The sequence below is a fragment of the Peromyscus eremicus genome, chromosome 12 (genome assembly GCF_949786415.1).
Source record: "Peromyscus eremicus chromosome 12, PerEre_H2_v1, whole genome shotgun sequence".
Taxonomy (NCBI): domain Eukaryota; kingdom Metazoa; phylum Chordata; class Mammalia; order Rodentia; family Cricetidae; genus Peromyscus; species Peromyscus eremicus.
The window spans coordinates 60426256-60444171 of record NC_081428.1 but is presented as its reverse complement, the minus strand read 5'-3'; the positions used below and the strand labels follow the sequence as shown (position 1 = coordinate 60444171).

Genomic DNA, 17916 nt, shown 5'->3' with positions numbered 1-17916 from the left:
CCATCCCCACCCCATCTCCCCACCCCCCACCACCCCACCACCACCACCCCGCCCAAGACAGGATTTCTCTGTATAGTCCTAGCTGTCCTGGAATGTGTTCTGTAGACCAGGCTGGCCTCAGACTTAGAGATCTGCCTACCTCTGCCTCCCGAATGCTGAGATTGAAGATGGGCTCCACCACCGCCCAGCTCCAGCTTGGATGCTTTAAGGTCGTTCATGTTGCCCATAGCCCCTCACCCATTGCTCTGTAAGTAAGCCTAATTAACTCATTGGTTCCCCCTGGTGGGCTTCTGTGGAATCACACCTGGGGCTGTCATTGGGCTCTTAGGAGGGAAGGTGCTTTAGCAATAGCACCGCTCTGCTTGGCTTGGTCACTGGGACAACATAAAGGACCAGGGATGCTACATTTTGATCTTGAATGGTCCCCAAAGGCCCCGAGCATTAAAGGCTTGACTGCAGTTTGTGCTGCTACTACAAGTACTTGGGACTTCAAAACAAGGCCTGGCAGAAGGGAGTTTGTTGTGGAATATTATTTTCAAGATGTGTTACATTTGTTTATGCTATGGAACATTTGTTTAATGATACAAAGGTGTGTGGCATTCTTTTATGTTGCATTTGTTTAACTCTGTGAAGCTGTGTTACACTGCCTGTCTAAAACACCTGACGGTCTAATAAAGAGCTGAATGGCCAATAGCAAGGCAGGAGAAAGAATAGGCGGGGCTAGCAGGCAGAGAGGATAAATAGAAGAGAGAAGAAGAGGGAGGAGTGAGAAAAGGAAAAGGTGGAGGACACCAGGGGATAGCCACCCAGCCACACAGCCAGCCACGGAGTAAGAAGAAAAGAAAGGCATGTAGAATAGAGAAAGGTAACAGCCCAAAGGCAAAAAATAGATGGGATAATTAAGAAAAGCTGGCTAGAAACAAGCCAAGCTAAGGCTGGGCATTCATAAAAAAGAATAAGTCTCTATGTATTTATTTGGGAGCTGGGTGGCAGGCCCCCAAAGAGCAAAGGGGGGGGGACTATAGAAGTTAGTCACTGGGGTGCACCCTTGAAGAGGAGACTGAGATGCCAGCCTCCTCCTTCCTCTCGATTTTGCTTCCTGGCTGCCATGAGTTGAGAAGGGCGTCCACTCCTGCCATGATGTCCTGTGCTGGACAGGCCCGAAGCAACAGAGCTAAGCGTCACAGACCAGAACCTCGGAAACTGTGAACCAAAACACTTCTTTGCCTCTTTATATCAATGGCTTTTTGTTTTTTGTTTTTGAGACAAGGTTTCTCTGTGTAGTGCTAGCTGGCTTGGAACTCCCTATGTAAACCAGGATATTCTTGAACTTGCAGAGATCTGCCTGCCTTTGCCTTCCAAATGCTGGGACTAATAAGAAGAGCATGCTCCACCATGCCCAGCCAATTAATTTTTTTTTCAATTGTGTGTGTGTGTGTGTGTGTGAGTGTGAATACAGACAGGCAGGCAAGTGTGTACCACAACATACACGTGGAGATCAGTGAATGGTCGGTTCTCTCTTCCACTATAACATGGATCCTAGGGATCGTTCTCAGGGCATCAGACTTGCTCCGCGAGCACTCTACGTGAGGAGCCATCTTGTCGGACTCCCTTTTCTAAAGTTGATTTATCCAGTGTTTGTTTTGGCAATGGAAAGTGGATGAACATGGGTGGAATCCAGACATTCAGATACCAGCACATTAAAAAAAAAAATCATCTGAATAGATCAGGAAACCATCCTTCCCCCTGGCCAGGTTTTCCTAACCACACCTTCTCCAATCAGCCCCAGAAGTACAGTTCTCTCCTGTCCCAGCTTGTTCCTAGAGTCTAGGAAATTTCATGGTCGGTAGATGGCGCTGTCTCCTATAACTTGCAGAAAATGCCACTAGAGGAGCCGGCTTCCAAAAAGGCTTCTAATTGCCAATTTCCTTCCTTCCTTCCTTTCCTTCCTTCCTTCCTTCCTTCCTTCCTTCCTTCCTTCCTTTCCTTCCTTCCTTCCTTCCTTCCTTCCTTCCTTCCTTCCTTCCTTCCTTCCTCCCTCCCTCCCTCCCTCCCTTCCTTGCTTCCTTGCTTTTTTGTTTGATGTTTGTTTTGGGACAGGGTCTCAGGTAGCCCAAGCTGGCCCTGAAGTTGCTATATAGCCAGAGGATGACTGACCCACCTGGCCACTACCTCCCAAGTGCTGGGATTACAGGTGTGTACTACCACACCCAAGTATAATCATTAACTTTATTTTTTAAGTGTGTGTGTGTGTGTGCTCCAATGCCACAGCATGCATGTGAGGGTCAGAGAGCACCTTTGGGGAGTCAGTTATCTCTTTCCACTGTGAATTCCAGGTACTGAACTCAGATTTTCAGACTTGCAAGGCCATAGCTTCGGCCCATCAATTCATCTTTCGGCCCTTAGACAGAGTTTATGCAGTGGTAAGGATCAAACCCAAGGCTTCACGCTTGCTACGCATACACTGTACCAACTGAGCTATATCCCCAGCCTACTTCATTGTTATGTTTCTTGTTTATTTTGAGTTTTTTTGAGACAAGGTCTCACTGTATAAACTGTGGTATCCTGAAACTCACTCTGTAGTTCAGGCTGGCCTTGAACTTGTGATATTCCTACCTCTAACTCTATATTGTTGGGACTTTAGGAGTGTGCCACCATACCTGGCTCAGCTCGATTTTATTGAAATATTTGCATTGTTTTCTCTAGAGCGTTAGAGATCCTTCGTTGTCTCTTCTATTGGTCTTCTAACATAACTGAGTGTTCTCGGTGCTGGAGGTTGAACCTGGACTGTCAATCATTTTCACTAAGCACTGGCTCCACCACGGAGCTACAGCCCCAGTACTGAGCAAGGCAACCGTGGCATCAGTGGCACATGAAACTAGGCACAACCGTTTAGATGATAAACATTTTATTTTGTGGTAATTTATGAAATAAAGAGGTAAAGCTATTTTCATGGGGGAAATCCTTCAGTTAAGAAGAAAGACAAAAGTTTCCTAGTGAGAAGTTTCTGTCTTTCGTCAGCTTTTATGAGGTGAGCAAGGGCTGCTGGGATATTCCAGTATTCTCTGGGTACTCTGGTTTGGCCTCTGTTGACAATCCACAGCACAGTAAGAAGGTCAGAGAGGAGCCTGAGGTAGCCTGGGGCACATGTGCAGTCTCCACCTCAGAGCTGGGAAGTAATCTCTTCTGTTCAAGGGCAGAGGCTTGGGGCAAACCATACAAACTGCCATTCTGTGGGCCTGGGAATACATTTCCACAGCGCCCTGGCAGTTCCAGAAAGCTCTGTTGCTTCTAGATGAAAAGCGGCGGTAATAGCCAGCCTATTACAGGGCGCTCCTGGAATCCAGGTACAATTCTTAATGTCCTGAATGTAACCTTCTAACTTTAATTCTCATGACATTTTGACGTAGGCAGCCTTATTACTCCCACTCAGAAGCTGGGTAAGGCGAGGTAAATAACGTAAGTCAGAAGACTAGTAAAAAGCCTGGCCAGGATTTGAGCCGAGAGTGTCCAGCTCTACAGCCCACCTCTATATCATTTATGCCAAATTATCCACGTAGGTAACTCTGGAGACCCGCACTGAACTGGACAGTGTCCTGTATTTCCTGGGCCTAGGTGATGGATACAGTGGAGGAAATAAGTTTATATTCCCAGAGTTCATGAGCTCATGAGCCTTTAGTCCCGAAGCTGAACAGAGCTGCCCAGGGGTTGAGATACTTGTCTTGCAGAGGTGGCTTGTCTGTAACTTCAATCCCAGGGATTTCATACCCTCTTTTGATCTCTACAAGAACCAGGCATGCATGTGGTACATACGCATACATGCAGTCAAAACATTCAGTCATACAAAGTAATAAACAAATCTTAAAAACAAAATCACCTACATTTTTTTTTTCTTTTTGAGACAGGGTTTCCTATGTCTGTCCTGGAACTCACTGTGTAGACTAGGCTGGCCTCCAACTCACAGAGATCCACCTGCCTCTGCCTCCCGAGTGCTGGGGTTAAAGACTGTCTGGCTCACCTACAATATTCTTGTTTGTTGTCTATTACCTCCCCTCTGTGGACCTTCCAGCTCTTTCCCACACTTTCCCTGTACCCCCTGACCAATTGTGATGTCCTGCCCCTGTATGGTGATGGAAAGATCTTTGAAGTTTCTTCCTCTTTGGGTGGAAATAACAATGTCTTCATAAGCCCCTGCCAGGAAGGGGTTTCTCCAAGGGCATGCCCCTCCACCCCATCTTAGTTCTCTGCCATGCAGAAAGACCTCTGTGGTATTCGAGGAATGTAAAGAGCATGCTAGGGCAAACAATGTCCTGGAACATAAAAGCAAATCAATAAAATCGAGGCTAAGAGAAAGCATCTTTGGGGGTTTTGCTATTTTTGAAACGATTGAATGTAGCCCTGTCTTCAAAGTCCCGCTTCTTCTGACTCCATCTCTTGAATGCTAGGATTATAGGTGTGTGCCACCATGTACAGCTGGGAAAGCATCTTGGAGCCAGTTCTGAATCAGATTCATCACTGTGGTGGTTTGGATGAAAACGGCCCCCATCGGCTCCTAGGGAGTGGCGCTGCTAGGAGGTGTGGCCTTGTTGGAGGAAGTGTGTCACTGTGGGGGTGGGCTTTGAGGTTTCAAATGCTCAAGCCAGGCCCAGTGTCACTCTCCCTTCCTGCTGCCTGAGGATCCAGATGTAGAACTCTCTGCTACTCTCCAGCACCATGTCTGCCTGCATACCACCATGCTCTCCACCATGATGATCATGGACTAAACCTCTGAAAGAGTTGCCATGGTCATGGTGTCTCTTCACTGCAATAGAACTCCGACTAAGACAATCAGCACATAAAAATATTTATGTGTGAGCATGTGCGTGCGTGCGTGTGTGTGTGTGTGTGTGTGTGTGTGTGTGTGTGTTGTCACAGGTGTGCTATGGCACTCTTGTAGAGGTCAGAAGACAACTAAAGGGAATCAGTTCTCTCCTGTCGCCTTAGGAGATCCTGAGATTGAACTCGGGTCATTAGGCCTGCACACAAGGCCTCTACCAGTTGAGCCCTCTCCCTGGTCCCCATTTTCTTAGTGAAAACAATTAAGTAATACAATTACCCCTCCAACCCATACACATTCTCATTTTATCGTAGGACATCTGCCAGTTTCCAAGGTCATCTTTTCCTGTTATTAACCTAAGTTTCAAGCTTAGGGGGAAAAGTATTCCAGAATGGTTTTAAGTAGACATTGGGACAATGGATCCACGTGAGTATTTTAGTCATGTGCTCTGTAGTTCTCTTCAAGAACTTCAAGCTGAAGCTTCCGTGCTGGTGACTGGGAGTCTTGTCTTCTGCTTCTATCCAGCAGGAAGGGAAGCATGGAGGATCTAGAGAGAGAAGCTCTTAGCTGTCTGGCCTGGCAGTGACTTGGAAGGCTGAGTCCTAAGTCAGGACCCCCCCCTCCAATCTTTATTCACTCCAAAGGAGAAGGGGACAGACAGACTTAAGAAAAAGTCTCAAGTCCAGCTTGGATCCAGTAGATGAGTTTATTAGCATTATTTACAGGAGTGCGGGTGATGTACAGGCAGCTGTACCACAGAAAAGTCTGACCCCTGCCCACCAAGCTCCTGTTTTATTTATTTTTTGGTTTTGCTTTTTGAGACAGAGTTTCTCTGTGTAGTCCTGGCAGTCCTGGAACTCTGTAGACCAGGCTGGCCTCGAACTCCTAGATCCACCTGCCTCTTCCTCCCGAGTGCTGGGTTTAAAGGCATGCATCACTACTGCCCAAGCTCCTGTTTTATGTGGCTGTAAGTTTACTGTGGAACTGATACAAAATTGGATTCTGCATGCTGCCTAGGGTTAAAGCAGTTGGGTGTCTCCCTAGGGGTGTCTCATGCTCAAGACAACACAGTTCCCAGCCAATTTAGACAGTTCTAACTTAAGTATGCTCCATCCTTGCCCTTCTCAGGGACTCAGATGGGCTGTAATGACTGTCCCATGAGAGAAATGGCCAGTTTCACGACAGTCTGGCACATAGGACCACCAAGTGACAGCTTACTGGAAGATGGAGTCACTCTGGCTAGGAATTGGATGACTAACCCCATTACCATTCGCTAATTTAACCTGTATGATTTTCTGAAACAATCACAAGCCCAGTTGGATGAGAATGTTATTGTACGTAAGAGGACATTAGGGTATGATGGTCCTTTTAATCAAACTCCGGTTATGTTGAAGACTGTGGTGATTTGAATAAGAATGGCCCCCAGAGACTCATATATTTGAATACTTAGTCCCCAGTTGGTGAAACTGTTTGGGAAGGATTAGGAGGTGTGGTTTTGTTGCAGGAGGTGTATCACTGGGGGTGGGCTTTTAGGGCTCAAAAGATTCATGCCATTCCCAGTGTTCTCTCTTCCTCCTACTTTCTGATCAAGATGTGAGCTGTCGGCTGTTTCTGCCCCATGCCTTTGCTCTGCCATCATGGACTCTGATCCTCAGAAACTGTAAGTTCAAATTAAATACTTTGCTTTGTATGTTGTCTTGGTAGTGGTGTTTCGTCATAGCAATAGAAAATTAATACAAACATATATTTACTTATGTGTATGTGTGCATGGCGGTGGGTGTGGGATCCTCTGCAGTTGGGTTTTACAGGTGGCTATGAGCTGCCCAGCCTGGGTGCTGGGAACGTAACTCTAGTCTCCTCTAAGAGCAGTAAGCATTCATCCACTGAGCCATCTCTCTCCAGCCCCAGATGAACTCCAGTGATATGGAGACTGGCAGAGTCTCTCTACAGATCAGAAACTCCATTCAGAGGGAGGCAGCTATGAAAGAGTACAAGAGTGGGCCTTGGGCTGAGAGGACCTTGACACTGCTGTTTCTTGTCACGTCTCCGAGTCCCAGTGTCCAGTGTGCAAAGGTTTTACACTGTGGAGTTGTGTGAGTTCACACAATAAAGACCTACTGGGGTACCGTCCTTTGAGGGTCTCTAAATGGAGTGACAGGCCAGATTCTTCTGAGTCAGCCACTTACTCAAGGTGTCTATGGGACTAAGGACTGAGGCACTATCCTATAGGTAGAGGACTTGCCTCGTAGGCCTGAGGCCTTGGGTTCATCCCTCATAATCCCCACATAAACATGAGATCAGCTTTCTCCCTTTCTCTGTATATTTCTTTCTGTTCATTTTACTTTTTTATTGAAGTAACTGGAAACTGGTCTGCACTCTGTAGGCACTGTGAGAAAACGTCTAGAAAAAGTAAAACAAATTATGACTGCTTTGTTGGATTGGAAAGGGAAGAATAGATAAAGACTCCAACAGAGATTTCCTCTAGGTTGAAGGCCTGATGACAATAAAAATAAATAAAAAAGATGTATTTTGTACACATGAGCACAGGCCCTAACATAGACACACATAATTATACACATGAATAAAAATAATAATCCTTTTTTTTAAAAAAGATTTTGAGCCAGGTAGTGGCAGTGGTGCATGCCGTTAATCCCAGCACTCAGGAGACAGAGGCAGGCAGATCTCTGAGTTCTGAGGCCAGCCTGGTCTACAGAGTGAGTTCCAGGACAGCCAGAGCTGTTACACAGAGGAATCCTGTTTTGGAAAACCAAAAAAGAAAAAGAGAGAGAGAGACAGAGAGAGAGAGAGAGAGAGAGAGAGAGAGAGAGAGAGAGAGAGAGAGAGAGAGGAAAAAAGATACTGTGTTTTTTTATTTTTGGATCTATTGCTTAATGTGTCTTGCCATATCTCTATCTTGTATATTTATGTACCACACACATGCAGTGCCTTTGGAGGCCAGAAGAGGACGCTGGATCCCCTGGAACTGGAGTTACAGATGATTGTTATCTGCCATGTGGGTGACCAGAACCAAACTTGGGTCCTCTTCAAGAGCAGCAAGTGCCCCTTACCCACTGAGCCATCTCTCCAGCCCTTTATTAGAACAGCACAGTGAGCCAGGTGTGGTGGCCCACACCTTTAATCCCAGCACTCCAGAGGCAGAGGCAGGCGGGATCTCTGAGTTCAAGGCCAGCCTGGTCTACAGAGTGAGATCCAGGACAGCCAGGGATACAGAGAGAAACCCTGTCTTGAAAACAAAACAAACTAAAAAAGGAGGCCAGATGAGGGTATGAGATCCCAGAACTGGAGTTCCAGGCAGTGGCAATCCACCTGATGTGGGTGCTAGGAGCTGAATCCTCCAGAAGAGCAACCAGTGCTCTTAAAAGCTGAGCCATCTTACCTGCCCTGGATACTGTTGTTTAAATATTTCAGTTCACGCTGGGTGTGGCAGTGCACGCTGTAATACCACCAACAGCGATGCTGAGACAGGAGTTTTGCAAATTTACAGAATAACGAAATTTTGCCTCAAACAAACAACAAACAAAACTCAGAAAATCATTTCCTAAAGGCAAGCACACATTCCCTTTGGAATATATGATCTCAAAAATATTTTCAAAACTGACCTTTTGAAAACCGCTCTTGGTAAGATGAAATAATTACAATTTCCAGAATTGATCATGATATGAACAGAGAGGTGGAAAACATGCAACTTACTTCTTGTTGTAAATAAATTTAAAATTCTTGTGTGTGTGGGGGGGGGCTGCTGCTTCTTCTCCGCCCTCTCCCTCAGAGAGTCTCATTCTATAGTCCGGGCTGACCTCACACTCATAGAGGAGGGGCCTTAGCTTACTGAGTGCTGGGCTACCTCCATGAGCACTTGGTCCAGCTCATGTGTGTGCGTCTTAATAGTCATTTGACGTGACTACTGGGTACATGCTTAACCCCAAACCAACCCACGAATGATTACTGCCAGTTCACACCGTAGACTGTTTTCCTCCACATGTAAGACAATGTGCTTACTGCTTCATCTGTTATCTAAATGCTACTTTTAGGTTCACGCTCAGAGGTCCTGAAAGCTGACATGGGGATTAGTTTTGTCTAATAATCATGGTGTATAAAGAAAGAAAAAAAGTATGTTAGAATGTTGGGTATTTTTCTTCCTTTAGGTTGTCAGGTTGGCCTTGAACTTGTGATGTAGCCAAGGATGACCTTCTTGCTTCTATCCCCAAGTGCTAAGATCATAAGCATATACCTCACACACCAGCTTTAATCTGGTATTTTTCAAATAAAAAATTGATCTCAGCATTATATATATATATATATATATATATATATATATATATATATATCCCTAAGGGGCAATGTTATATATATATCCCTAAGGGGCAATGTTGGCCAACACTTTTTAATCCTACCACTCCGGAGGCAGAGGCAGGCAGATCTTTGAGGCCAACCTGGTGTACAGAGCACCGTCCAGGACAAACAGTAACACAAGGAAACACTGGAAAAAAACCAAAAAGCTCAAAACAAAACAAACAAACAAACAAAGCATAGCCACGTTTCATAGGCAACCTCTACGAAAGAATCTTTTGAAAAAAGATTTATTTTTATTTTGTGTGTATGGGCATTTTGCCTGCATGTATTCTGTGTGTGGTGTGTCCACAAGTGTCTGCAAAGTTCAAAAGAGGGTGTCAAGCCTCAGACAGTTGTGAGCAGCCATGTTCTATCACCTTTTCTGTTCTAGACCCTTTATACAAGTAGACTGTCTGGGCATGGTGGCACACCCCTGGAATCTTAACACTCAAGAGGTAGAAGCAGGAGAATCAAGAATTCAAAGTCATCCTTGTCAGTTACAGAGAGTTCAAGGCCAGCCTGGACTAGATGAGACCCCCCCAACACATACTCATAACACACACACACACACACACACACACACACACACACACACACACACACACGCAAATATATATTTGTCTCTTTGGGTCTGATTTATGTTACATAGCCTGTTTTCAATGTTGCAGCAAGTGTCCAAATTCCATTCCTTTATTTTATTGTGTTTTTTTTTGTTTTGTTTTTGGTGTTTTGTTTTGTTTTGTTTTTTTTGAGACAGGTTCTCTCTACATAGTTCTGGCTGTCTTGGAACTCACTACATAGATCAGGCTAGCCTCCAACGTACAGATCTGCCTGCCTTTGACTCCAGAGTGCTGGAATTAAAGGTGTGTGCAGCTGCGTCCATCTCCATTTCTTTTTAAGATTAAAAAAATAGACTGTCATATGTATATCTGACTATTTACCTGTGAACACTTGGATGAAGGATTCTTGAAGAGGGGGAGAAAAAGCATGAACTACATAGCAGAAGTTCTGAATTAGAAAAGGCATTTCCAAACCAGCTTTAAAGCAGCTTGGCTTGCTCGGGAGTCGTGGCTTATGGCAGGTCTGGGCAGGCTGGGGACCCAGAGAACCACCAGGTAAGACAGGAGGGGACTGGTGGGAATTAGGGCAAGTTGGATCATAGCACTTTCCAGGTGTAATTTAGGTAAATGGTGGTCTGTGCCAGGTGTGGGACAAAGTGAGGTATTTGAGCAGCGATGAAGTACCCACTCTGGGTGCCGAGAAGATGGGGTATTACAGGGCCTGAACTTAATGATTGCATGGCATAGGAAAACTACCGTTGTATTAAAGCAGCATTCAGCCAGCTTTCAGGACTCAACACTCCATCTAGCTGACCCATCCTACATTTTCCTGCCAGACAAATCAACACTCAGCACTGGATATCTTCCAGTTCAAACTCTTTGATCAGTTCCCGGAACTTAGAATCACCACCTCTCAGCTGGGGTAAGTGTAGCCTCTAGGCCAATGCCCCGAGGGGCAGGTCATTCCAAGATAAACCTGGGCTGCTTCTGCAGCATGATTTTACTGGACAGTGGCTGGCCGAAAGTATGACTTTTAAGTAAAAACAAAAGATATCACAGAGGAATTCTAAGGGTGAATTTTGAAGTCTGCTATGGATTGCTTCATTTTGCCTCCCCACACTACACTACAAACTGACTTCTGCCAGTACCATCCAGGCAGAGTTTGGGAGGTGGGCACAAACAAAGAAATGCCTCAGGTAGGTTTTGTACCCACATCTCCAAGTCCTGACCGTCCAGCTGGTTCTTGACCTGCAAAGGTTAGGCTACCTTACTTAAATCCTTATCAATTTCTGGGCAAAACATCCCAGCAGTCACTTCCTCCATCATGTTAACCCCCTGTGCCCCGGTTTCCTCATCTAAATAACAGTAGGGATGTTAGAAGTACTCAAGGAGTGAGGAGGCATACAGATGGCACTTAGCACACTGCCTGCTCAGCAGTGTGCCCTCAGTTCCACCTGCGCCTCTACGTTCCACGTGTCCTCCCTTGCCCGTCCGGATCGTGGCGTCCTGGTTGAATACGCTGGTCGCCTCTGTCCCATCTCGGGCGAGGCCCGGGCTGGCATGCGCTTCTGGCATGACGAAATGGCCTGGCAGATCCAAGCGGTACCTGCCCTCGCTCCTGAAGTCCTACTGAGATTGCTTTGGCGCAAGTAATCTCTGCCAGCCTAACGGAGCGCGCCCCGCCTCCTCCCGTAGCTGCTAAGACCTGGGAGGGAGCCCCAAACTAAAGTTTCGAAACGGGGACCCCCACCTCCCCACCCCCCAAGCGCGTCGGATGTGACAGCCACCTGGGCACCCCTGGACCTAGGCGTGCCGACGGATCCCGGCGCAGGGCGGAGCTGGTCCAGCCCGGAGCTCGCCCCGCCCCGTCCCGCCTAGCCGTAAACTGACCGAGTGGCGGCCCGCGGGAGAGAGGGGAGGAGAAAGCCGAGGAGACTGGGGCCCGGCGGCCGAGGGAGAAGGGAAGGGGCGCCGAGAGCGGGCGCGCGGGGACTCAGCGAGGGTGCGTCCCGAGAGGCGACAATTCAGGGCGTCCCAGCCGGCCAGCAAGAAGGATGGTGGCGGCGGGGCGCGGGCCAGCCCGGCCGCGGGCGCCGTGAGCCCGAGTGCAAGCGCCCGGCATGCGGCTGCGGTCCCCGGCCTCGGCCCCGCTCCGTCCCCGCTGCGCGCCCCCGCCGAGCGGCGCGCACCATGCCGCGGGTGCCCGCGACTCTCTACGCCTGTCTGCTCGGGCTCTGCGCGCTCGTGCCGCGCCTCGCAGGTAAGCCGCGCCGTCCGCTGCGCGCTCGGGAACTTCGCTCGCCCGCGGCCGCTTGCAGGGGCCGAGGGTGCGGTGCACCCCGGGACGCTCCCCGGTGGGACGGCGGGGCTCGGGCTTCGGATCTGCGTGCGCTGCCAGGTTCCCTCCCGGGCTGAGGAGGAGCCTTCCCTTCCTGTGTAAACAGCAGGCGTCTGGTGGCCAAGCCCGAGGGCGCCGGGGACTCGGGAGGGAAGGCCTCCCCGCCCGGTGCTGGGGCCCCAGCTCTGCGCTCGCCTGCACAAAGCGGCCCTTGTGGCCCGCGGGGAGTGATGTGGGGGCCAAAGTGCGGCGGCCCGGCCACTCCGGAGGGCTGTGGGTAGTGCAACTTTCTCTACGCCTGGTCTAAGTGGAAAGTTGTCACTTCTCTCCGCAAGTCCAAAGTTATGGCCCCACCTGGGACTCCGCCATCTGATCCTTTTCTCGTACGGCGATTCACAAACAGTGGTCTGACTGCGGAGGGGCTGCTGGCACTGCTTTAGCCGCACGTTCCCTTGTCCTGGCGGCGATAGAGGAGCCCCCAGATATCTGCGTTAAGTTTTCAGACTTGTAAGTGGCAGTTAAGAAGTCCCTAGAGGAAGGATGCTAGTCGGCGCTGGCTGCCAGGAACAGGAGCTTGCCCTACCTCCTCCAAACCAACCCACTCAAAGCAGGAGTTTCCGAACTTTCTCTTTTCCTTCGGAAGTAATTTGTGTATTGATTAAGGGTGCGCTAAGCACCTTCAAGCCCGGGGTACTTGTTTTGTCTTTCGGGGCCCAGCGGTTGCCTGGCTGCTTGAGGGGAGAACTCTGTTCCCCTACCGCGTCTCATTTACATGAAGGAGGTTGAGGTTTCCATCTGAGAGCGGGTAGAGGGTAGAGGAAACAAAAACGCCGTTCAGGCCCCAGTCCAAACTTAATAGTGTAAAAAGGCTGCTTTTATGGGAAAATAAGTAGATCAGTAAGTCCCCCCCTCCCCCTCCCAATCTGGCAACGAGTGCCCATCTTTGGTGTTCACGAGTCCCCAGGGAAACGCAAAGAGATGTAGCTTGAATCACCACCCTCTGGAATATATCCTTGTCAACTGACTTTACTTTAGGACAGTCTTTTAGTTTGAAGTTTATGCTCTTTTTATTGTTCGGTGGAAATTTTTTCTTTTTTCTTTCTTTTTTTTTTTTTTTTTTTTGGTGATGGTGTTTTAAAATTTTTTGTCAGAATAAACACACAGTCACCTTACATTAGTTTCGCGAAATTCAAGTTTGGGAGTAGCTTTAGTGTCCTCCCAGTTAGACGTTCTTTGATTCTCATGAAAACTCCAAACATTTGCCATGGCAAAGACTTGAATCTTTGTTGAGTTTCCAGCAGCCTGTCTTATCTTATTTACTTCCCCTCCCCCAACTCTTCCCAGATTCACCTCCCTTCCCTAGGCGCCCAACTTTATGTCCATTAAACACACACACACACACACACACACACACACACACACACACACACGGAGACCAGTTTGTGCTGCCTAAATACCCTTGACCCTGTGGTCTTCAACTTGATCCTGCTCTGTTTACCTGGGGCTAACAGTCCTAGAGAAAACTCCACTCCAGCAGTTAACTCTGGCCAATAGCTCCCCGGCTAGGTTTTTGCTTTTTTTTTTTTTTTTAAATGTATCCCACCTGGCCTGTAACTCTCTGTAGACCAGGCTGGTCTCCAGTTTACAGAGACCCATTTGCCCTTACCTCCCAAGTGTTGAGGTGCCCTTGAGATTATTAGAGGCGTTGGATTTTTCACTTGCGTGTAATTCCATCTCTTTTGGACGTTCCCGTGCCTCCGAACAGGATTTTCATCCCAGTGACGGGCCCTGGAAGGCCACATGCCTTTCCCTCTGGCTTCAGGGTGTGAGGGCTGAGTCTAGGCCCAGGGCTGCTTGGTCATTGTACCTTATCTTGGAGCCTGGGCGGTTTACTTCGTGCCTTCACACGTTGTCCTGTGATCACAGGTGTTTGTCTTCCGCCCGCCCCCCAAAGTCAGTAAAATGGTGGTAGAGCACCAGCCTCCAGGGTGGACCGCCTCCTTCTTAGCGTGCCCTGGCCGGCGCTTTGCAAGGTCAGAAGGAGCGGCTCATTTGGGTAATTCGACTTAGCTTCCCAGGGTTGCTGACCCACCTTCGTCCTGTTTCCTGTCCCGCCATCCCCGCCCACCCCCTTTTTTTTCTTGAAAGGTGGCAGGAACTTTCTCCTGTTGGTTTCTCTCGCTGACGGGAACATAATTTAGAAAGGAAAAGTCATAGTTCCCTGGGGAAAGAGATGGTGTTGTGAAGTTTGGTGCCCAGATGGGTGTTCCTAGACCAGCGAGTGAATCCGGCAGGCAACAGACCTTAAGTTTAAGGGGTTCACTGTGATAATAAGCCTTTGCTGGGCCGCCCCACCCTCGCGCCCACCAGGAGTATCTCCTTAATTATTCCTGGGGCCAAGAGACTCCAGGCTGGAACCCGACACACAAGATCTCACAAACCCAGGGAAGGGTTGCACTGAGGAGGCCTCCCATGCCCACTTCCGCTCTAAGGCAGAGAGAGGGGAGTTTGGCCTCACCCCCGCGGCATGGCCGGAGTCATGATTGCTGCCGTGGTTATTATTTTATAAGCAATCAAATGTTCTTTTAGCGGGTGGCCCTGCAAATTAGAATGCTCCGAATACCAAGAGACCTTTGTTGCATTTAGAGAATGCAAGTTGGCAGCCCCGGTCCTCCTCACCCTGTCCCTGGCCCACCGCGGCTGTGGGCGGATGCCGGGGTGGGGGCGGGGCTGCTGGAATTTGGCTGGATTGGCAGCTCCCTTTAGGTAACCGGGCGCAGGACACTGAAATACGAAGGGGGGCCTCGGTTCATAGACAACTATTTACCCTCTGGGATTTACATTTTAACTCCACCATCCTCAGTCACGGTGGGGGCTTTTCACGAAGGGGACTGAGGCAGAAGAGGGCAGGGTCTAATTAGCTCTAATTAGTATTCCTCCCTGCTTGTTTCTCCATGCTTATTTAGCTACTGCGGCAACGAGGAATTAAAATATCTAAGTCGCTTGGCAGATCGCCCTTTGTGCCTGCCCGGCCGCAGTAACAACTTTTTCTTCTTCAGCCTGGTCATGGAAATGGCTTAACAAGTCTTAAGTTCTAACAAGATCAGCAATGCGGGTTAATTACACACAGTACTTAAATGATAGGGTGGCTGTCCGAGGCTGTGTGCTGCTGGAGCTGTGGGCTGGGGTCTTTACACAGGTGTTTACAGTTGGCTGGCGGAGAGCTTTGGAAAGCCTAAGGGCGGTTGGTTTGTTTTCCTTTTCTCCAGGAGGGGGAAATTGGGCGGCTTTGGAGCAGCGGTTCTCAACCTGTGGGTCACGACCCCCTGGTGGGGCGCAGGACCCTTTTACAAAAGGGTCGCCTGAGACCATTGGAAAACACAGAGTTTTTTTTTTTTTTTTTGGTTTTTCGAGACAAGGTTTCTCTGTGTAGCTTTGCGCCTTTCCTGAAACTCACTTGGTAGCCCAGGCTGGCCTCGAACTCACAGAGATCCGCCTGGCTCTGCCTCCCGAGTGCTGGGATTAAAGGCGTGCGCCACCACCGCCCGGCAACACAGAGATTTTTTTTTATTTATTTTTTTTTTTTGGTTTTTCGAGACAGGGTTTCTCTGTGTAGCTTTGAGCCTTTCCTGGTACTCACTTGGTAGTCCAGGCTGGCCTCGAACTCACAGAGATCCGCCTGGCTCTGCCTCCCGAGTGCTGGGATTAAAGGCGTGCGCCACCACCGCCCGGCGAGATTTTTTACATAATGATTCACAACAGTAGCAAAAATTACAGTTGTGAAGTAGCAGCGAAAATAATTTTGTGGTTGTGTGTGTGTGTGTGGGGGGGAGGTCACCACAACTTGAGGGACTGTATTAAAGGTTCGTAGCCTTAGGACGGTTGGGAACCGCTGCATTACAGGGCGATAGGCACCCATTTGTTGGTGAGGATTCTTTTTGCTTTGATAGGGTGCAGGTCTGGGTCCGGAAGAGCTGCTTCAGGGCTTCCAGCTGACTCACCCAGGAGGCCGGGTGCTGCAGCGCGGGGCCGGCCTTCCGGGATCCCTTGGCAGCCTTGCCAGAGCTGTTGAGATGTGTTCCCTGTCTCTGGCAAAGCCACTTCTGCACCCTTCCGACCCCTTTGGTTTACTCTTCATCCCCCGGTCAGAGTAATCCTGTTGAAACTGCTCAGGTCACATCCATCGGCTTGGAGCCTTGCAGGCTTCCGGTCCTGCTGGAAGCCCCGTGGCCTCCTGCTGGAAGCCCCGTGGCCTCCTGCCTCTTCTCACCACCGGCTCCTCAGACTTCCCATGGTCCCACTGGCCATGCTGCCTCCTGCCTGGACTGTCTTCCAGGTAGCTACTGTCCGGCTGCTTCCCTCACCCCCACAGGCCTCGTCATGGTGTCTCCCGTTCAGTCCATGGTCCCCAGCAGCTGCTTCGTTCTCCGAGTCCCTTTTTCCTTCCTTGATTTCCCTCCGGCATTTTACTCCATTGACTGTCCTCACCTGTCCCTCCTCCGTGTCTCTCAACCGCCCCTCCCCCTCCTAGGCCTCTCTTTGAAGTCAGGGGCTCTATGGGCAGCTGCTGTTAGGAGGGAGCACTCTGGGGGAGGGGGACCACGTCGTTGCAAGGTGTCAAGATTCATTGAGCTGGAATCCATGATAAAGGCCGGTGGCTTGCGTCAACCCCTGAACTGTGTGTGCTGGGGAGGCTGGGTGACCCTCATCATGACCTTCCTTTCCTATGGCTTTAAAACGTTAGAAAATCTAGACATCTTGAATCGTCACATCCAGTTTCCCTGTTATCAGTATCTTACATTATCAGTGTATTACGTTAATTAGTGCTGTGTGTCTGTCTCAGTGGGTGAACCATATTGACACACTCTGATTAGCCAAGGTCCACACTGCTCAGACTGGGTTTTTACCCTTTTCTGTTCTGGAATCCCATTTGGGGTGCCACATTGCATGGAACTGTCATGCTGTCTTGGGCACCTCTTGGCTGTGATGGTTCAGTCTGTCCTTGCTTTAGTTGGTTTTGACAGTTTAGAGTGCTGTTTGTTTATTTTCCAGACATTGCTCCTGTTTGTCGACACTGATGTTTTTTCTCTTGATCAGGCTGAGTTTTAAGTTTGGGGAGGAACTTTCTAGGGGTAACTGGTTGCCTCCTTGTTTCTTTCTCTTTTTGAGACAAGGACACATTCATCTCAGGCTGGCCTCAAGCTCTCAGGTCCTTAAACTCATCCCTGCCTCCACCTCCTGGGCGCTGAGCTAAATCCTCCATTTTTGCATCGCTGGATCATTAGATTCGGGTTTAAAGCCCTGGGTTTAACACTGTACCAAGTAGCCACATCCCCAGCCTCGACTACCTTAGCTGAGCCGGCTCCCAGGTTAAGAGCACACGCTGCTCTTGTAGAGGACCCTAGCTTGATTCCCAGCATCCATATGAGGTGGCTCACAACTCCCTGTAACTCCAGCTCCAAGGGATCCGATGTCTTTGGCCTCTGAGGGCCATCAGCATGCATGTGCACACACCCACATACAGATCCATACACGCAACTAAAAGTAATATAATTGTTAAAAAATCTTTTTTATTTAAAAAACATGGTGTATGTGTGCACAGGGGTGCGCGTGTGCATGCGTGTGTATGTGTGTGTGTGTGTGTGTGTGTGTGTGTGTGTGTGTGTGCATGCCAGTGAGCGTACGTGTAGAGAGAGGCCAGAGGAGGACGTTGGGTATCTTTCCCCCACTGCCTTCCGTCTATCTGACTTCCTTCTCAGTGAGGCTGGGTCTCACTGAACCTGAAGGTCACGGTTTAAGCTGCCTGCCTGCCTGCCTCTGCCTCCCAGTGCTGGGGTTTCAGCAAGCGTGTG

General features: G+C 49.0%; 1 protein-coding gene across 2 annotated transcripts in view; it reads left to right on the top strand.

The window, feature by feature from the left end:
• Nucleotides 1-11858: 11858 nt before the first annotated feature.
• Nucleotides 11859-17916, top strand: part of Itgb5 (integrin subunit beta 5) — a 117325-nt gene continuing 111267 nt past the window's right edge. Inside the window, exon 1 of one of the 2 annotated variants that reach the window (XM_059277248.1) lies at nucleotides 11859-11986. In XM_059277248.1, coding sequence (XP_059133231.1) covers nucleotides 11917-11986 — 70 coding nt within the window. In that variant the 5' untranslated portion in view covers nucleotides 11859-11916. The remainder of the gene's footprint in view (nucleotides 11987-17916) is intronic. The other variant, XM_059277247.1, reaches the window with a different exon arrangement.